This window comes from Hemiscyllium ocellatum, chromosome 11 (genome assembly GCF_020745735.1).
Source record: "Hemiscyllium ocellatum isolate sHemOce1 chromosome 11, sHemOce1.pat.X.cur, whole genome shotgun sequence".
Lineage (NCBI taxonomy): Eukaryota > Metazoa > Chordata > Chondrichthyes > Orectolobiformes > Hemiscylliidae > Hemiscyllium > Hemiscyllium ocellatum.
In genome coordinates, this window is record NC_083411.1 from 23,944,667 (window position 1) to 23,966,813 (window position 22,147).

General features: G+C 40.6%; 1 protein-coding gene across 1 annotated transcript; it reads left to right on the forward strand.

The window, feature by feature from the left end:
- The first annotated feature begins 24 nt into the window (after positions 1-24).
- uprt (uracil phosphoribosyltransferase (FUR1) homolog (S. cerevisiae)) lies at positions 25-21,821 on the forward strand. The gene is made up of 7 exons (XM_060832075.1): positions 25-412; positions 10,430-10,472; positions 10,985-11,054; positions 14,598-14,660; positions 16,151-16,312; positions 18,662-18,760; positions 21,400-21,821. The coding sequence occupies exons 1-7, from the start codon at positions 189-191 to the stop codon at positions 21,504-21,506; spliced, it is 768 nt and encodes a 255-aa protein (XP_060688058.1). The 5' UTR covers positions 25-188; the 3' UTR covers positions 21,507-21,821.
- Positions 21,822-22,147: the final 326 nt, after the last annotated feature.

Below are 22,147 nucleotides of genomic sequence, written 5' to 3' on the forward strand. Positions count from 1 at the left end.
AACAGTTAATATGTGAGAGGGAGGGGACAGCGCGCAGCAGGAAGGAAGAAACAGGCACACGAAGGAAGGAACGTGGATTAATCTTCACTGTTCCCCCTTTCCTTGATGTGTCTGCCTCGGGTTTAATCTTGCGGAGACCCTAGAGGTGCAGAGGGTCCGCGGGGTGGGGGGGGTTTGCTGATGGGAGGATGAGAAGGGAAGGTCGGCGCCTGTCTATGGAAGCTGACTTTCCTGCAGCCAGCATCATGCCGTGCCCGAACAACCCGCAGCAGCTCAGCTCCGAGCAGAGCCCCTCGCTCGCCAAGAGAGTGAGATTCGCAGCCAGCCCGGAGCACGAAAACATCGGGCACCAGCTCAAACTGCTGCCCATGAACGACCAGATCCGAGAGCTGCAGACCATCATCAGGGACAAGTAAGTGGCTGGGGCTGGGAATCCTGAGGGTATAGCAGCCAACGCGGACTGGCCTTTCTCACGGTATATGCAGCAGCCCAGAGCTTCAGGCCTCCTCTGAATAAAACAGGCTCCCGGGCTGGGGGGGGGCAGCGGAAAGTGGCAGCAGGGAAATGGGTCACTTTGCTGCCAGTTGGCAGATATATCCCTCGGGAGCAAACCACAGGCGGAATGCGCACCCCCTCCCCACACAAACACATTCTTGTGAAACCCAGCAGCATGTCACTATAGCAAGAGACTGAAATACTGCCGGGACATGACAGAAACACGCTGCACCCTGGGGATTGAGTCATAGAGCTGTACAGCACGGAAACAGGCCCTTCGGTCCAAATCGTCCATGCCGTACTCTAAGTTAACCTCGTCCCACCTGGCTCATATCCCTCTAAACCCTTCCTATTCATATACTCATCCAGATGCCTTTTAAATGCTGTAATTGTACCAGCCTTCACCACTTCCTCTGGCAGTTCATTCCATACATGTACCACCCGCTGTGTGAGAAAGTTGCCCCTTAGGTCCATTTTAAACCTGTGTGGGTTCCCTCCGGGTGCTCCAGTTTCCTCCCACTGTCCAAAGATGTGCGGGTCAGGTGAATTGGCCATGCTAAATTGCCCATAGTGTTAGGTAATGGGGTAAATGTAGGGGAACGGGTGGGTTGCGCTTCAGCGGGTCGGTGTGGACTTGTTGGGCCGAAGGGTCTGTTTCCATACTGTAAGTAATCTAATCTAATCTAAACCCTTACTCTCTCAAACCATGGCCCTCTAGTTTTGGACTCCTCTGTCATGTGGAAAAGACCTTGCCTATTTACCCTGTCCATGCCCCTCATGACTTTATAAACTTCTCTAAGGTCATTCCTCAGCCTCCAATGCTCCAGGGAAAATAGTCCCAGCCTATTCAGCCTCTCTCTATAACTCACACAATTCCACCTGGTGTTGGAAATCCGACTGGAAAATCCCACTTCCTCATCTTCTGATGCTGTTGGACCTGCTTGCTTCTTCCAGTGCTATTTCTGTTTTTTTTAATGGTATTCCATTATTTTTTGGATTGATTGGTTAGCCAAACTGTCTGAAGTTGCTAAGCGTCCAGGTCATTCTTTTCACTGCTTACTAGTGTTAGATTGAATTCTGCACATTATTGGAAGGCCATACATTTACCTGATTAGAATGCTTTTCCAAAAATGTTGGAGACTGATTTGTTAAACATTGGTGTCGATCCCTGGTTTTGGAACAAAATCTAAACTGATGTTGCCTGAGCGTTTAAATAAAGTTTGTAATTCTAAAGAAGAGTCATACCAGACTTGAAATGTTAACTCTGTGTCTCTCTTCACAGAAGCTGCCGCACCTGCTGAGTTTCTTCAGTGTTCTCTGCGTTTGTTTAATAAGGTTATTTTTATTTTGGTTTGATTTATTATTGTCCCTTGTATCAAGTCACACCAAAAAGTATTGTTTTGAGTGCTATCCAGACAAATCCAACTTTACAAAAATACATCAGAATATAGTGTTATAGCTACAGAGAAGGAAAAGAGAAAGATTAACTCTAATATGAGAGTCCATTCATAAGTCTGATAATAGTGGGGAAGAAGCTGTTCTTAAATCTGTTGGTATTTGCTTTCAAGTTTCTGTATGTTCTACCCAATGGGAGAGGGTGGAAGAGAGAATGACTGGGGGGGGGGGGGAAGAAGTCTTAGATTATGTTAGCTGTTTTCCTGAGGCAATGAGAAGTGTAGGTGGAGTCAATGGAAGAAACGCTGGTTTTCGTGATGGACTGGGCTGAATTCATAACTGTCTGTAATTTTTTGCAGTCTTCAGCAGAGCAGTTACCATACCAAGCTGTGATGCATCCAGATGGGATTTCTATGGTGCATTTATAAAAATTGATAAGAGTCATTGTGGACATCTCAACATTCCTCAGCCTTCTGAGGAAGTAGAGGTGGTGGTGTACTTTCTTGACTGTGGCTTTGTTATCTGAAACAAGGGTATATCTTGGTTTAAAAGTTAAATCCTGCATTCTGCTCAGTGCTTCATCTGAACTGAGTCAACATTAATGCATTTAGTTGAGAATGTTATTTTAATCATGCATCCATCTTTTTCAGTTCCACTTTTCTACCTTCTATTTCTTCTCTGTTGAATGTGATTGTGTGAGCAGGGGATCCTTTCAATACCTCACACTGGTAGACATTCCTCATGTGTAAACCTAGGCAGGGAGCCTTGGTAAGTTATTGGAATGTGTGTGCGATGGGGAGGACATCAGTTGAATCCCATCCACGCCAGTTCTCAGTCCAGCTCCTTACAGATGCAGTTCCAGTTGAGGCAATTGGATAGCAAATAAGAACGCACGCCATGTCGTTCTGCATACTGCCATAATATATTAGATGGTAAATTCCACCAAATGACATGATGGGACTTGAACATGTATCTCCAGAGCATCAGCTTGGGTCTCTGGATTATTAGTCTAGCACTATGCCACCATCTCCTCCCTACATAATGTTTATATACATTAAATAAGCCACATAAATGAAAGTATAAAAGTTGTTATGGACTAGGCCAGACCAATCAAAACATTCTTAAGCAGGCAGCACTAGAGCTAACTTTGCAATTTGTTTCTGTAAGTGTACAGTGAAAATTATCCAGAGTAAAATAGCTAGGTTGACTATTAGATTTAGACTATTTGACTATTAGACTATTAAAACTATTAAAAAATGTATTCACAAAATTGCATAATGAAACACAAAGAACAGAATAAAGAACCTCTACAGAACTCAACCTATCCAGCTCGATTTAATTATGCTGTTCCAAATACATACAACGTATCAATAAGCAAACTCCCTTTAAAAACCAATATAAATGGAACACTTGCTTACAGGTTGAAGTTTACGGCAGAAGAGAGAGAGCATTTCCAAACAGCTCCCTATTGAACTTCCCAGTTCAAGACCGAACGAAAACTGCACAGCTCAGCTAGACAGCCTACCACTCCCCTTTCATTATAAAGGTCACTTCTAAAATATGACCGCTTTGGCCTGAAGTCTCATCTGTTTATGCACAAAAGGTCTCTCAAAATCCTTTTCATCTCTGTACCAAACCAGACTGATTGGAACCCGGCCTGGTTTATTGCCCGTGGGGGAAAAAAATCAAGGACAGAGTCTCCTTGAGTCCAGGAACAGCTTTTCGAAAAAAAGGACTAACTTTGTGACAAAGTAAAATACTGCAGCTGTTGGAAATCTGAAAAAAACACTGAGACCATCGGGGAAATTCAGTAGTTCTGGCAGTATCTGTGGAGAGAGAAACTGTTAATGTATCAAGTCTGATGTAATGCTTTTTTTAGAACCCAAGGTCACTTAATTCTAAAGAGACATTGAAGGCTTGAAGCGTTAGCCTCTGTTTCTCTCTTCAGAGATACTGACATAACTACTGTGTTTCTCCAGCAGATCTTTGGACTTCACTGAATTATAGTCCTAAGCTTTTACGTTTCAATCACAAAATAAAAATTATACCGGATATAGTCGAGCAATAGTCAAATTTTTTAGATTACTTTTTAAGGTTAAATTTATGCAGTTGACTATTAGATGGATACTGCTTTTGAGGGGCTGAAATTCCTGCCCGTCAAAATTTCATACCGTATCATTAGTAGAAGTCCAATTGATCTTTAAATGAATAAAGGAAAAAAAGTGATGAATTATGGTAATTACTGGATAAAGACAATACAAACAAAAATGAATTACCGGTCATAAGCTTTTATTTATACATACAAAAAGTAACGTAGAAATGTAATATGTCTTTAAATCACAATTACTGGTACATGTTGCATCTTCAATTAAACATGTCAAATACAAAATTTCATTAAAATCACACTGTTCAACATCTTTAGCACCAACTAAAGCTTCACAATCATCAGGATAAATTATATCAGTGTATGGATCCTTTTCACCCTCGCTATCCACAGTTAGTGTTAGCACTTCGTCCACTGCATTTCCTTCATCTGTGTCATCCCATAGATAATTATCCTCTGCACAGTCCAATGCAGTTGAAATTCCACATTTCTTGAATGATTTGAAAATATTTTCAGCTTTTATTTCCTTCCATGAATCAACTATCCATTCACAGATCAATAACCGTAATGGAGCCCGCATATTGCTCCCTTTCTTTTATGCTTTTTCTCCATCCTGCATCCAATTATTCTACTTCATTCTCATCATATCCTTAAATGGCTTATTGATGCCAACATCTATTAGTTGAACAACACTTGCAAGTCCGCCAGAAGTTACAGTGTTATGTGATTGGATGTTATCAACAACATTCTTTATCTAGATGTGATCTAAACTAGTCCCAGATGGAGCAAACCCTTTTTTTCCATCCGTAGTCCATCAGGTCCTAAATTTCAAACTTCCTTTATCCATTTTCTGCATCCACTTTTATCCATCCAGCCTTGTGGATTCACGTGGACGACTATTCCTTTTGGAAATTTCTCCTTTGGCAAAGTTTTTCTCTTAAAAACATCCATTGGTTTTAACTTAGTTCTTTCTTGTATGGCTGATGGCACTTAAATAAACCTAGTTTTCTCATGGCCAGTGGTTCTCACCAAAACTGCTTTTTCTCCTTTGGGTTCACAGTTTGATTCTCCAGCATGTTGAGAGTAACAAGCGTTTTGTCCATGTTTCCAATGCATGGATGACTTGTAGCCTTCCTTCTGCCGATTTCCGATTACAAACTGGTGAAATTGTAGTATCTTCCAGTTGAACTCGCAGTTTTTCTGAAACCTTAGTTCTCTGCCAAAGTATTAAGTCATATCTTCTCATGAACCTTGTTCATTTGCCTTAAAATCCAAAATTCTATCCTTCTTGGGTTTGTATTATGCATGGTTTTGGATGGCTTCATGACTAACACATTTTCCTTTTTGATGATTTTCAAGTATCCACTCAGCACCTTGTTTTCTCCATTTGTGGCCCACTTGCTAGGTTCACCTCTGTTGGCGCACTTTCATTTTAGCAATATCTGAGGTTGGTTTGATATCTTTCTCCAGTCTCCCTCATATTTCTCCGAAACACACTCCGAAACTGCTACACAGTTGTTTGTCTTCTCTGCTACTTCAGTAACTTTCAGTTTAAACACTGCTGCTTATTTTTTGTTTTTGCTGGAGGGCATTTTTACACAAAGTGATGAAGAAATTTCAAAACCTCATGAGGGTTGGTTGTCACCTGACTCTTTCGTACCAAATTGTTGTGAATTGTATATCAAATCACATAATAGCCCAAAACAAAATTTCATTTCCTCATCATAACATTCATGTACAGGATAATACCATGACTGACAAATGTTGATCTATTATCTATGAAGAATTTGGGTAGACTTGTAATACAAAATATATGAAAAATTCCAGATTTTTTGGCCAAAAGTAGGGGGTCGACTTTTACATGAGATTGACTATTACTCAAGTATGTATAGTAATTTTAACTTATACATAGTTCTTAATGATTTAATGTACTAAATATGTTCCAAGGCACTTCAGGAGTGCAACCGAACCAAGATGGCACTAATCCTTATGAAAAGATGTAGAGAGAGTTACTAAAGGCTTAATCAAAGAGGTAGTTTTAAGGAAGCAACTTAAAGGAGGAGAGAGTGATGGAGGCTGAGAACGTGAGGGAGGGATTCAGGGATTCAGCCACCGCTTTCCAGTTATGAAACAATGGTGGCTTAGTGCTGATAACACTGGACTAGTAATCCAGAAGCCTAACCTAATGCTCGGGAGATGTGGGTCCAGATCCAACCACAACAGCTGGTCGAATTTACATCCTGATTTATAAAGTCTGAAATTGAAAGGTAATGGCAACAATGTTTGTTGAAAAAAGTCGCTACACATACATACAATCAGGCATACAAAATAACATTGGTTTTTTAGGTGGAGGGAAAAAAAATCTGGAAATATAAGGAGCAGGAGTAAGCCATGTAGCCCACTGAAATACTCCACCATTCAGTTAGATCATGGCTGATCTTTTCATGGACTCAGCTCCACTTATCTGCCCTCTCACTATAACCCTTAATTCCTTTATTGTTCAGAAAAAAATCGATCCTAGCTATAAAAATGTTTACTGAAGTAGTATCAACTACTTCCTTGGGCAAGGAATCCCATTGATATACAACCCTCTGGATGACTAAGTTCCTTCCCAATTCAGTCCTAAATCTGCTCCCTCTAATCTTGAGGCTATGCCCTCTTGTCCTTGTTTCACCTGCTGTGGAAAAATCCTCTCTACTTCTATCTTATCTATTCCGTTCATAATTTTAATTGTTTCTATAAGGTCCCACCACATTCTTCTGAATTCCAATTAATACAATCCTAGCCTCTCCTCATAAGCCAACACCCTCAAATTTGAAATCAATCTAGTGAACCTCTCTGCACTCCCTCTAGCGCCAGTACATCCTTTCTCAAGTAAGGAGACCAAAACAGCACGCAGTACTTAGGAGTGGCCTCACCAGCTCCTATACATCTGCAACATAACCTCCCTGCTTTTAAATTCAATCCCTTTAGCAATGAAGGACAAATTTCCATTTGCCTTCCTAATTACTTGATGTACCTGCAGACCAACCTTCTGTGATTCATGCACAAGGACACCCAGGTCCTTCTGTTTGGCAGCACGCTGCAATATTTTACCATTCAAGTAAAAACCTTTTTTACTGTTACCCCTACCAAAATGAATGATATCACATTTATCAACATTGTATTCCAACTGCCCGACCTTTGCTCACTCATGTTGTTCGGTTCTTTTCCCGAAGATTCACACACAAGATGCAATTCACACACTCCAACATCTGCAAACAGATAAAGTTTATTAAAGCTTGTACGAGCTAGGTGACCCCACTGACACTCTTCGCTGCTCGTGTGAAGTCAAGTCAAAATCAGGCCCCGAACAAAGAAAACACATCCCCTTTATACAGGTCAGTTGGTAATGCTCACAGGTACTCTGGCCACTTCCCCCATAACCACATGTTACCCCAGGTACAGTGGTTAGGATGAGATCATCCTTGGAAGAAATGTAAATGCCCTAATCCTGGGGAATCGTTATGCAGCCGATTTCCTGACTCCATTTTTCCCCAAGACAATGTAGGTGTGATATGTCCTAGCTTTGGGGCGGCCCTGCAAATGAGTTCTGGCTCCACTACTTCCCCAGACAATGTAGGTGTGATATGCTTCAGTATGGTGGATGATCGTGCAAGCGAACCTGATTGGCTGGGGAATGACGATGGAAGTATTTCTGAATGGAAGGGACTGAATGAGAGTTTAATTTGATAATAGTAGGAGAGTAGTAATAAATGACTGTCTAAATGAAGCGGGAGTCATCCGCATTCCTGCATGAATGTCGTCCCCACCCACTTCCAAAATATTCAGCTTCTGGAGGAATACCATGCAGTTTAGCCCTTTAATATTACATTAATGTCCAGGGAGATAGTCCAATTTAATCTTTTAACATTACAATGTAAAATATTTATGTTCCTGTGTACACCTTCCTCTACCACTCATCTTAGTATTATCTACAAACTTTGCCACACTACATGTGGTCCCCACTCCAAATCATCTATATAAATTGTGAATTATTGTGGTCCCAACACTGATCCCTGAGGCACACCACTAGTTACTGATTGCCAACCAGAATAACACTCATTTATCCCCACTCTTTGCTTCGTGTTAGTCAACCAATCCTCTATCCATGCTAATACTTTACCTGTAACATCAAGCATCTTTATCTTAAAACACATTTCAAAACACCACAGAGACAGACACACACACACATACATACATATATACATACACACACACACACACACACTTCCAGACATCCAAAGACTTCTCTCTGTAGCATTCATGTGCACAAAGCTACCAAGGAACCAATCAGAAAATTGTCAGGTTAGGTGAATTGGCCGTGCAAAATTTCCCGTAGTGTTCAGGGATGTGTAGGTTAGGTGCATCAGTCAGGGGTAAATATAAGATAATGGGTATGGGTAGCTTACTGTTCGGAGGGTCGATGTGGAAAAGGTTGGGCTGAAGGGCTTGTTTCCACACTGTCGGGATTCTGTGATTCTTACAAGCTCACAGTCTTCGCAGAGATGATCCTTTTTAGTTTGATAGGACTTTCTGTCCTTCAGTTTCTTTTCTCTAGGATGCTTCGCATTTGGAGCAAATACAGAGCTATTGGTACGCTATCTGCAAAATCTCTTAGTTACTGGCTAAAGTCAAAAGCTTACAGCAACTGGTAGGGGAAGAATAAATGGCTTTCTTTAGGCTTTGGGTATCCTCAGTGCAGAGAGAGAGAGAGAGAGAGACACACACATACAATCTCCCCTTCCAGACATCCAAAGGTTTCTCTCTGTAGCATTTAGGTGCTCAAAGCTGTAGCAGTGCAAATACTGCAGATAATTTGCTTCAGTAACTTTGTTTTTGAAAGTGCAGCAATTCCTTCCACAATCCTTGATTTAAAAAAAATTAGTCCACAATCAAAAATACAGAAAATAAAATCTTTTTAAAGTATACTCTTACACATCTGTTTGAAGTGTGAATAACACACTACAATAAAGCTGGGTTTTCCTTTTCAAATTTGGTTGTATCTGAAATGGAAAAAGAATATTTGTTTTGCGTAACGCTGGAATTAGCATGCTGGTGGTTACGAGTCTGTCATCAGTGTTGGATGTAGTGGAAGTAAATTGAATGATAAAATACACATTTTACGCATGGGGGCATATTGGCAAAACCTTACAGGATGCAGCAGTCAGGTTTTTTTTCCCCCCACAACATTTGTTGCAATGACGTTAAATAAGCCTAGTGACTGTTGTGTTGTGTTTTCAAAAACCCTTTAACAGTTTTATCTAGTAAGAACTGAAAAGTCTAACTGCAAATCAAACTACTAAATTAAGCAGTTAGGTCAGGTCCAACTGCCCGAATGTTAGTTTGGTATCAGGGAGGAATGTTCTTTAGATCAAGGTCCACAGGGTATAAAGCTTTAATATTTTTCCTGCAGTTGTGTTTATTTCTTTCATGGCATGTGGGCATCACTGGCAAGGCCCAGACTGGTTAAAGGTGGCAGATTTTGGCAAGTTTTTTTGAAGTCAGTGCACACATTTCCAGTTTTGGATACATTGTTGAGTAGGTGCTGACGTGCTTCCTGCCTGTATTCCTGATGAAAGGCTTTTGCCCGAAATGTCGATTTTCCCGCTCCTCAGATGCTGCCTGACCTGCTGTGCTTTTTCAGCACCACTCTGATCTAAACGCTGAGGAATAAAGGCTGAGTGCACCATACTAAGGTGCCAATCTTGCATCAATGATAACACCTTAACTTCAGAGTCAAAGGTCACTGACTACAGGTTTTGAACAAGCATGAAGTGTGCTTCCATTTCCCGCAGCAGCTACACCATGGCATTTGTGAAGTAAGTGTTAAGATTCGAGCTGATGATAATACTGGACAAGTCAGGTAAAGCATTACAAGTCCCACTCCAGAGAACTTGAGCACATAATATAGACTGGCGCATCAGTAAGGTGTTGAGAATATACTGCACTATCAGAAATGCCATATTTCAGATGAAACGTCAAATTGTGGTCTTGCTTGTCAACTTGGATCCATTGGCATTAGAAGTCGGGAGATTTTAAGGAACATATAAAAGGATAAGAAAAAGCTGAAAAGATTTAGTTTGAGAATTCCACAGTAGTCGAGTAAAATGAAAGGAGATTTACTCTGAAGTTGACCATTGTGGACCGAGGATAATTGACTTTGACTGCCAAATTGTTCTTTAACCTTTCACTAATGACTCTAACTTTGGTGAGCTCAGTATTCATTGAACGTGGTGCATTTGGCTTTGAATGAAGCATAAAATACTATCAGACTGTGATTTTGTTGCATATTTGTTGGCGTTTGTGAAGAGGTGATGATTGTGCTCACACACCTTAAATTGTGAGGATTTTTATCTATTACTAACTACCTTATTTTTCTTTTTTTTATCCCAGAACAACTAGCAGAGGGGACTTTGTATTTTGTGCTGATCGCTTGGTGAGTAGCAATATGAATTTTTAATTTGTTGAACTATCAAAGCTCCCCCATGGTCGCCATTTGCTTTGTAAAGGTGAGGAGGAGCTAGAGTGTGGTGGGTTTGAGATCAAGAGTGAGGTGCTGGAAAAGCACAGCAGGTCAGGCAGCATCCGAGGAGCAGGAGAATCAACGTTTCGGGCATAAGCCCTTCATCAGGAAAAGTCAGATTATGCCTGAAATGTCGATTCTCCTGCTCCACGGATGCTGCCTGACCTGCTGTGCTTTTCCAGCACCACTCATTCGACTCTGCTCTCCAGCATCTGCAGTCCTTACTTTCTCCTCCTTGTGGTGTGATTTATGGGAAGTGTCTTTTTATGGTCAACTGTACATTGCCATGTTTCTGTTTTGAAAAAGAAATGGATGTTAATTGTTTAATTTGTATTTATTGCCTAGAGAAAATTTATTGTTCTCAAAACTTGTGATACACATGTGCAAGACAAAGTCATTCCTCACGTGGCAATATTATGTTACAGATCAGACTAGTGGTCGAAGAAGGACTGAACCAGCTTCCATACACTGAATGTACAGTCACAACTCCTACAGGTTAGATACAAGCAACGGAGCACAGATAGTACAGTATCCAGGCTGCTTCACTGTTGTACCTGAGACATTCAAGAAGTCCAAAATGTTTTGTTATTTAATGTAATTTTGAAAGCTACAGATGTATGGCAGTAACTTTTTTTCTGCCTTTATTAATAATTTATTGTTCTAATTAAGATGGATGAGGCAATTTGCTCACCCTCTGTTTGTAAACAAAATTCACTACTTTGCCAGACACTTTAATGATTTGTAGAGGATCACAATCATTATCACAATCAAATGGAATTTAAAGGGATAATTTTGAAAGTGATAATGTCCAAAGGGCAATATTGAATCAACTGTCTAGTGTATGTCTCTTCCCCATTTTCATTTCAGAGGCAGAGGCATAAACAGATTTCTGATTGTGATATTGCTGGTTTTACACTTATCACTCAAGGTCAAAGTTACATCTAAATTATTAAAAAAGGTCACAGCGAGCAAACATATGGTCTCACAGTCTTAAAGCTAAGAAGTGAAACATTGGCCACCTTCCAACTATTGATTGTTCCCCATTGAGACACAAGTTTTAAAAATGACACATATTTGCTGACTTCAAGTTGACAGCAAAGTTGTCTTGTTAGCAAAGTACCCCCAACCCCATTGTTAGCACACTTGGAAATCTTAAGTACACTTTTGGCCTTGTCTCCTACAATCCTTTTTGGTTGAATTTTCAGGTTGGTCGTTTTTGGCAGCTGAGGTACCTTGCTGAGGTATTGATTTGGACAACGTAAGATGTTCACAATTTGAAAGGGTAGGGGGTATCCATTTTGTCTTCTGTGAACATCTATATCAGCTACTCTATAATGTTCGTGTCATGAACATTATCAGTTATGTTTGTGTTGCAACTGTGGAAAAATTTCCCAAATATTGCTATTATACTTCAGTTGCATTTGTCAATACATTTCTGCCGACTGTTGAAATTTTGCTTTAAACATCAGTTATAAGGGGAGGCTGGATAGCCAGGGACATTTTTCACTGAAACATAGGAGGTTGAGGTTTATCCAGGTTTACAAAATCATGAGGAGCTTAGATAAGATGAATAGCAAAATTATTTTCCCTAGGGTGGGGGAATTCAAAGCTGGGGGCATAATTTGAAGGTGAGAGGAGAAGGATTTAAAAAGGACATGAGGCGCATTTGTTTTCACAAAGAGGCTGTTTATATGTGGAATGAACTGCAGAGGAAGTGGTAGATGCAGATACAGGTACAGCATTTAAAAGACATTCGGATAGGTATACGAATAGGAAAGGTTTGGAGGGTTATGGGCCAAACACAGGCAAATGGGACTAGTTTAGTTTGCAAAACTTGGTTGGCATGTGTGAATTGGATCAATGGATCTGTTTCTGTGCTGTGTGACTCTACAATGGTCATCACAGAGATTAAGGGAATTAGTGCACCTGGTAGTGTAAATCAATGCCTTTAACCAGTGAGATGTTGAGACTCAGGATCATGTTTAATCCATTGTCTGTTCTGAGTTAACTGATGTCACCTGTACAGAAGATTTTATTGGCCTTAATGCTTCTGGCACTTCCTATGTAGTGACACCTTCTGGAAGTTTATATGTTGTTCACATGTTGGGTGAGGGCAGGAATGGGTGGAGCTCTGAGGCCCCCAGCTCTGTTGAAGCAATCTCTTCACCTACACTCACTTGGCTGATATACTGGAACCTGCCTATGATATATTCTTTAGAAGTACCTTGGGGAGAGGAGGGCATTTGTGAGTGACAGTCAAGGCAGCAACTGAGGACATCCATTGTATTAGGGAAAAAGGTGAATCATTTGTCATCCATTCTGCAGACAATAACAGAATTAGTTGAAATGGTCCTCAAAATACCTGCCAACATTCACAATTTGGACTCAAATCATATCATAGAATGGTCATATAAGACTAACAACTTTCACAATGCACAGGAAGGCTAAAGGCATTCCCATGAGATCTTAGAACCATAGAGATGCAGGGAGAATTAGAAGGAAAACAGAACTGACAACATTTCTCAACAAAACAATGGATCATCACTCCTTCTGAGTCCTCTCTTGAGGAGGTTAGATGGTTAATTTTACTGACTCGTATTTTTAAGTGTGACTAAGCCAGTTAATCAAGAGAAAGTGTAACCCTTTCACAGACTCAGCAGGATTTGGTATTGGTTGCCATTGTCAGCATGTCTGAATGTTGATCTGGTTCTGTTCAAGACTGGATTCTTGAGGCTGCTGTGTTAGCAAAACAGCCACTACCATGCATTTGTGGTCTTTTGTTTAGAATTGCAGCGTGGGAAGGAAATGATGGGCTGACTGCACAAAATCAACACTATACGTCTCGGGCTGACTGAGCTTCACATTATTGTGCAAAGCACTGAACAAATGCTTATTTGATGAATAAATTTTCTTTTATTATAGCTGAACGAGCTGGTAGCTCAGAGAGACAGTAGTCAAAATGCATAGTACTTGTTTCCTACAGATCCAGAATTTGCATACTCTTCTTTCTTTTAAAGAATAATCATGAGTTGAGGGGGATTCATCCATTAAGATTGAGAGACATTTGAGCAAATTAATGAGTCCGAGCTGGCTTCACAAAAATGAGGTTTGAATTGGTGTCCCTGTGTTCCCAGTGCAGGGAATGGGTAACACTCTTCCTTAACCCCCAGAGAATGTCACTACCTTTTAATGTTTGAGGTTGAGAATGAAGCGCTTCAACAACCGTTTGGGTCAACTTGATCCCTATGTCATCCTGAAAATAAACAGAGTTTGTTGTGGTTCTGTTGGGAATTTGTGTTGCAGACGTTTCGTCCCCTGTCTAGGTGACATCCTCAGTGCTTGGGAGCCTCCTGTGAAGCGCTTCTGTGATGTTTCCTCTGGCATTTATAGTGATTTGTATCTGCCGCTTCCGGTTGTCAGTTCCAGCTGTCCGCTGCAGTGGTCGGTATATTGGGTCCAGGTCGATGTGCTTATTGATTGAATCTGTGGATGAGTGCCATGCCTCGAGGAATTCCCTGGCTGTTCTCTGTTTGGCTTGTCCTATAATAGTAGTGTTGTCGCAGTCGAACTCATGTTGCTTGTCATCTGAGTGTGTGGCTACTAAGGATAGCTGGTCGTGTCGTTTCATGAATTCCCAGAGGCATGGCACTCATCCACAGATTCAATCAATAAGCACATCGACCAGGACCCCATATACCAGCCACTGCAGCGGACAGCTGGAACTGACAACCGGAAGTGGCAGATACAAATCACTATAAATGCCAGAGGAAACATCACAGAAGCGCTTCACAGGAGGCTCCCAAGCACTGAGGATGTCACCTAGACAGGGGACGAAACGTCTGCAACACAAATTCCCAGCTCGGCGAACAGAACTACAACAACGAGCACCCGAGCTATAAATCTTCTCCCAAACTTTAAAAACAGAGTTTGTGTTCTGAGAATTATGCTTGGCAATTGGAGTGGGGTGATGGAGGGGAGTGGAGGGAATTTACACCACTAATGCTTCAAAAACTCCAATTAAAATTTAATTTTCTACAGGCTATAAGTATGATGGAGTGAAGTTTGAGAAGGGAAACTGTGGCGTTAGTATTATGAGAAGTGGTAAGTCACCATTGTTGATTGTTAATGTTCTTTGCCATCTGTGACATAATTTTCTTGCATTCATCAGGACAGCCTAACTGAATATTGAGCACTGAGTACTTTGGTATTTGACCCCAGAAATGTGGCAAAGATGGCAGCTTGATCAAGAGTCCAAACGTGAACACTGTCTTTTTCGACCTGCTCCTTTCCATTGCCTTCTGCAATTCCCATTGTCATGCCCTAAAATATACACAAAGACTAAATCATGTGTGTTCTTCTGTCCACCGAATACAAAGTTAGATTCTCATCCCCTGTTGCCTACTACTGCATTCACTTACATTCAGATTTTCAGTAAGGTAGACCGGAGGAAGAAGACCTCCAGAGAGTACTGTCAGAATGTCCAAGAAAGCTTTTTGGAGTACTGTGTGTAGTAATAGCCAGAAATGCAGTTGGGGTCAAAGCCACGACATGCTACAAACACATTCACACCATTCGAGAGGGTTCCCTAAATCACTTCATCATTTAGACCATAAGATAAAGGAGCCGAATTAGGCTATCCAGCCTGTCATTTCTGTTCTGTCATTCAATCATGGCTGATATATTTCTTAACCCATTCTCCTGCCTTCTCTCTGTAGCCCTTGATCCTCTTGCTAATCAAGAACTTATCTATCACTGTCTTAAATACAGTCAAATGACATGGCCTCCACAACCTTCTGTAGAAATGACTTCCACACATTAACCACTCTCTGGGCTGAAGAAGTCCCTCTTCATCACAGTTCTAAAGGGTCTTCCCTTCACTCTGAGGCTGTGCCCTTGGTCCTTTCAAATTGCCTTTCAAAATAGACAGTTCCACTTTGTTTCAAGGGAAGGAATGGATAGAGTCATAGAGGTCTACAGCATCAAGAAAAAGGCCCTTCGGCCCATTGAGTTTGCATCAGTCAAAAACAAATACCAAAGTCTTCCAAATGTCATTTTCCAGCACTTGGTCCATAGCCTCGTGTGCCTTGGAATTGGAAGTGCACCACTAAATATGTCTGAGATGTTATGAACGTTTCTGCCTCTATCATGCTTGTAGACATTGAATTCCAGATTCCCACCAGCTTCTGGGTGAAAAACAAATTACCTCACATCACCGCTAAATTTCCTGTCTCTTCACTTAAATCCATGCCCTAGTCATTAATTCCTCAATTCAGGGGAAAAGTTCCTTCCTGCCTCCTCTATCTGTGCCTCTCATAATTGTATACATCTCAATCATATTCCCCTTCAATGTCCTGTGGTCCAATGAAAACAATGTCAGTATATCCGATCTCTCTTGATAACTAAAGCTCTTCAGCCAAGGCAACATCGTAGTAGATCTCCTCTGCACCTTTTCGTGTGAAATAACATCCCTCCTATAATGTGAATTCCAGAACTGCACACAATGCTATGGGCTAACCAACAGTTTATACAGTTCCAGCATAACCCCCCTGCTCTTAACTCTTAAAATTGCTGAAACACGTTTCATTTTCCAGGTGAAGCAATGGAACAAGGTTTGCGAGATTGTTGCCGATCAATACGAATCGGAAAAATCCTAATACAAAGTGATGAAGACACCCAAAAGGCAAAGGTGTACTATGCTAAGTTCCCACCTGACATCTACCGCAGGAAAGTGCTTCTCATGTACCCAATATTGAGTAAGTATCGCATTGATCTCCTTGTACCATATAGTAAAGATCTACTGGAATGGAAATATCTAAGCAGTTTCCACATTGAAAGTATAGGACTCCACTCTGAGTTAGGAGTGTGCTGCTGGAAAGCACAGCCGGTCAGGCAGCATCCGAGTAGCAGGAGAATCAATGTTTTGGGCATAAGCCCTTCATCAGACCTTCAGCACCATACTCTCAACTCTGATCTCCAGCATCTAATGTCCTCACTTTCTCCATTCTGAGTTAGAAGGTTATTAAGATACTGACATATGGTTAGACATAGAGTTATAGAGGTCTACAGTACAGAAAACTAGCATGCAGGTACAGCAGATAATAATGAAAGTGAATGGAATGTTGGCTTTTATAGCTAAAGGAATAGAATGTAAAGGCAAGGAAGTATTGTTGCAACTGTACAAGGCATTGGTGAGACGGCACCTGGAGTATTGTGCACAGTTTTGGTCTCCATATTTGAGGAAAGATGTTGTGGCATTGGAGGCAGTTCAGAGGAGGTTCACTAGATTGATCCCAGAGATGAAGGATTTGTCGTTTGAAGAGAGGTTGAACAGTTTAGGCCTATACGCACTGGAATTTAAAAGAATACGGGGAGATCAAGTTGAGGTATTCAAGACGATAAAAGGTGTGGATAAAATAGATGTGGAGTGGATGCTTCCACTTGTGGAGCATTCTAGGTCAGAGGTCATAGTCTTAGGATAAGGGAAACAAATTTAAACCGAATTGAGGAGAAACTAATTCTCCAAAGGGTGTGAATCTGTGGAATTCACTATCCCAAAGTGCGGTGGATGCTGGGACAGTGAGTAAATTTAAGGAGGAGTTAGACAGATTTTTAATTGGTAATGGGTTGAAGGGAAGGCAGGAAAGTGGGGGTGAGGAGTATATCAGCCATTATTGAATAGCAGGACAGACTCGATGGGCTGAATGGCCTAATTCTGCCCCTATATAGAACCTGGAACATTACAATGCAGTACAGATCCTTTGGTCCTCGATGTTGCACCGACCTGTGGAACCGTCTGAAGCCTATCTATTCTATACAACTCCATTATCATCCATATATTTATCCAATGACCATTTAAGTACCCTTAAAGTTGGCAAGTCAACTACTGTTGCAGGCAGCGCTTTCCACGCCCCTAATACTCTCTGAGTAAAGAAGCTACCTCTGACATCTGTCTTATATCCATCAAATTCTCAATTTAAAGCTATGTCCCCTTGTGCTAGCCATCACCATCCGAGGTAAAAGGCTCTCACTATCCACCCTATCTAACCTTCTGATGATCTTATATGTCTCCATTAAGTCACGTCTCCACCTTCTTCTCTCTAACAAAACCAGCCTCAGTTCCCTCAGCCTTTCCTCATAAGACCTTCCCTCCATACCAGGCATCATCCTAGTAAATCTCCTCTGAACCCTTTCCAAAGCTTCCATATCCTTCCTATACCTTATGAACTTATGAGAAAAAGGCTGTTTGGCCCATTCCATCTGTGTTAGTCAAAAGCAACCGCTTAACTACTATAATTTTACTTACAAATCATTCATACAAGCAGACTCCCTGAACAATACTGCACTCAAGTTCTGTTTTGGAGTCAGTCAGCTAGAGTCATGCTTGAACGTAGAATCTTCGAGCCTTGAAAGTTATTACTGAGCCAATGTTGACACTTGCTATAACTCTTGCCAAAAGTGAGAAAGAAGAAAAAGCAGTTTAAAAAAAAATATTTCAATCAGAAATCATGAATCTCAAGACTGGCCAAATTAGATCTAATCTTTCATTGAAAATTCCCCATTATTTAGTCAATTAATTGAATTATTTTTGTTTGAATAGCTGTCAGCGCCAAGGGTGTAGCATTGAATCTTGGGTGGCACACGCAAAGGTTATTTATGATTTCTCTGCCAGGAAGAAATCATAAACCTCCAGAAGAGGCCAGCATCAGTTACCTAGAGAGGACATGTCTTACCCTATAAAGCCATGGCTCATGTTAAACAATAATAGGGTCGGTATCTGTTACATTGGAGGATACAGTGATTACTCTTCTGGTTTGCAAAAGGACAGTCAGGTTTTGAGGCAAGCTTGATGGTAATTAGGCCATTTTAAAACGATAATGTAGTGGTTAATTTACTGCTCTAATAATATAGAGAATATGAGTTTACACCTCATCCTGGCAGTGAATTTGAATTCAGTTTATATTGACAAAAAAAAATTCTAATTAAAAGGGCTGGTAGCAGTAAAATAGACAATGAGGCTGTCAGGTTGTAAATCACCAGCTGATTCTCAAATTGTCTTTTCCACACTACTCCAGATAATTGCGGGTCATTTATCTATTCTGCAGGTACAGGCAACACAGTTATTGAAGCTGTGAAGGTTCTGATTGAGCATGGAGTGCAGCCAAACCATATAATCTTACTCAGTCTTTTTTCAACACCACATGGTAAGTGAGATGTGTGAATGCTTAATATAATGTGACAGATTTTGAAGCCAAGATGCACACCAGAGAATTATTTCAAATTGAGAATACTTTTTTTTCATTGCAAAAACTGAAAGTGTATGCTAATTTCTTTAAGATTCACTTGGTAAATTACAGTCCATGCCAACTGCAACTCAAGACATTCAGTCAGTCTTTAAATGTTAACAGAGACAGTAGCCTCAATTTATCCTTAATTTTTCTTCAATTGTTTGGGATTACATATTAGCAATCACTTAGGTATCAATCTGTTCTGTTGTTAGACAGTAGGTGCAAATGTGTTCCAAGGTGACAATTAAATTTTATAATGTGAGTTACATGATGTAGCCACTCATTTTTCTGACTAAAGTCTGACCAAGGGCTTGAGTGAAGCCACACTCTGCAATGTCGAGTCTCCACTCGAGCTATTATTTGGGAGTTTCTAACTTTAAGTCCGTGGTATTCCACAAAACCTAAAATGGGTTGACATTTAAAAGAAGACAGCAATGGTCTCAGATTATCCATAACTCAGCTACCTTGATGTCAAAACAGTAGTGGCATCCATGTCGACAGATTAGTGGATGTGGAGTTGTAAGAGCTGGAAGATTTCAGAATTGTTTTGGCTAAGTTTTTATATTCTTAAAAAATAGTTATATTGCGTAGAGCCAGATACTATTTAAACCAGTCACACTGTGTTTTTCTTCTCAGTTGCTCGCTGCAGTTTTTGACACACTCAACAGCACTATCCTTCTCTTAAACTGTCCTCACTGGCTTTAATCTTGCCCTCCCATTTGGTGCCACAGCATCTCTGTGGTAGCTTCCGTTAACTCAGCAATTCTCTCAGAGTTCCCTTCCTCATTCACCTGATACTCTTTGGTTACAATGTCTGATGACGTGGGATCAGTGTTCTGCTTCTGTGCCACAAGATTCCATTTCCAGCATTCAGATCTGATGAACTGTAACTTCCTCCAGCTAAATAATTCAGAGATCAAACTTATCGTATTCTGTCCATCCCACGGAACTGCGTTTTCTTCCAGTCCATCTCGTGTCACCTTTTTTCAGGCCCATCCAGACAGTTTGCAATCTCATCATCCTAATTGAATCTGCAGTTTGATTTTTGATCTCTTCTTCTTTAAAGATTACTGACTTTCAACTGTTACAAGATTGCAAGCCATCACTCTGCCTCAGTCTATTTGCTGCTATAATGTTGACACTTGCAGCCTTCTTTCTTTGTATACTCAATGACCTGAATACATTTCTGGTTGGTGTCACTGTCTTTCTCTCACAACCTCACTCTCTCTCTGTCTTTCCAACAGTTCTCTATTTTACTTAATTTAAACCCTTGGGTTTCCCCTTACCCTCTTACTGAAAATGTGTTGCTGGAAAAGCGCAGCAGGTCAGGCAGCATCTTCAGAAGGGCTCATGCCCGAAACATCGACTCTCCTGCTCCTTGGATGCTGCCTGACCTGCTGCGCTTTTCCAGCAACACATTTTCAGTTCTGATCTCCAGCATCTGCAGTCCTCACTTTCTCCTTACCCTCTTACCCCAACAATGAACAGCTGTTGCTTAAGTCACCTCTCTTCATGCTCTGAACTCAGAGCAAGTTTTGGAACACATTCAACATGGGTTTGCTGGGAATATTTATACGAGAAGTGTGGTTTTACTTACTCCTTTTTGGCAATGATGGACATGAACTTTTTAAAAAGAAATGCTGTCTCTGTTTGTTTAACAAACAACAATAATATGAAGCATTTTATATGGCTTTTTGAAGTAAAAAAGTTGCACCATGAAATAGTGTACACAATTTGTTATGGTTCACACAAATGGCTCTAAGTTTAGTGATGATGTAAAATGGACAAGGTTTTTATGGGAACAACATCCACAATTCATCAACTGCAGCACAGAAAGGTTTGCATTCTCTTTTGTCACTGGAGTGTAACAGGTTGAGGGGGTGACCTTATAGAAGTTTATCTATACCACTTATGATTTTATAATGTCATTAGCAAAAATCTTTTCCCTAGAGTGGAGGAGTTCAAAACTAGATGGCATATTTTTAAGGTGAGAGGAGAAAGATCTAAAAAGACACGAGGAGCAATTTTATTTTAGACAGTGATTTGCGTGTGGAATGAACTTCGTGAGGAAGTTATGATGTCAGAAGACGTTTGGATGAGTCCATGAATAGGAACTGTTTGGAGGGATATGGGCCAGGAGCAAACAGATAGGACTAATTTAGTTTGGGATTATGATTGGCATGGACTGGTTGGACCATAGGGTCTGTTTCCATGCTGTATGACTCTATGACTTTCTATGACAGGTTAGGTACTTACCTGGGCAGTAGGCACATCATTTATCAGCAGTTGGAGGTAAGTAATCGTGTATATTGCTGGGGAAGTGAAGAGTTTATTGCTGAGATAATGCGTTGATCAGCTAGCCAGAATGGTGATTCTGCTCTAGTTCTGTCTTATGAATCACTTCAAGCATTACAATTCAGGCACTACGTTGATATATTTGTGCAGTTAACCTCTGTACATTTAGTGTTATTTTATAAATAACAGGACAGAGGAGGTTTCTGTCCCACTTTCAAGAAAGTCGATAAATCATCAAATTTTTTTCTCTCCTTCAAAAGGTGCAAAATCTATTATTGAAGAATTCCCCGATATCACAATTTTAGCAACAGAAGTACATCCAATCGCACCCACACATTTTGGACAGAAATATTTTGGTACGGATTGAAGTCAAGACCAGATCCTAATGAAACCTTTGAATATTTTGCTGCTTCAATAACAAAGGCTTAGTTTTATTTTAGTGTGTTTCCCCTCTTCCAAACCTTTTCAGGACAAGTCAAAATGTTAACCAGCTTAATGTTGACATCTAGAAGAACGACCTAAACTATTTGCCTTAACTTCTTTTCCTCAGTCATTTGTGTAAAAGTCGGTTCTAAAAAGCACATTCCAATTCTTTCAAAATGTTTGCACTGTGCTTGCATGCATCATTGTCATGTAACCATTGTAGCCTATTTATTGTTTGTATTTAGAGGCAGTGCCTAATTGTAACCTCAAATTGCATTAAATTTGCTTTTAAAAAACACTTGAAATTAAACCTATTTATTTGAAAAGATCTCTCTTCACAAATTTCCTCTATATAGGCAGCAATCAAGCACAGTTCTACAGCCATGTCATTAAAGTGGTCTTTTTCATGCCAGTCTCACATTGTTGTTGGACGTTTTCAATACAGTGATCACAGTTGAGCCTTTTCTTGTCCTAACCTGATGTCCACACATAACCCAGAGTGATAGAGATAGCAGCTGGAACCAGCAATGGTGGCTGATGTTTCAGCTTCCTGCATCTGATGTATGAAGACTAGAGATTGAACCT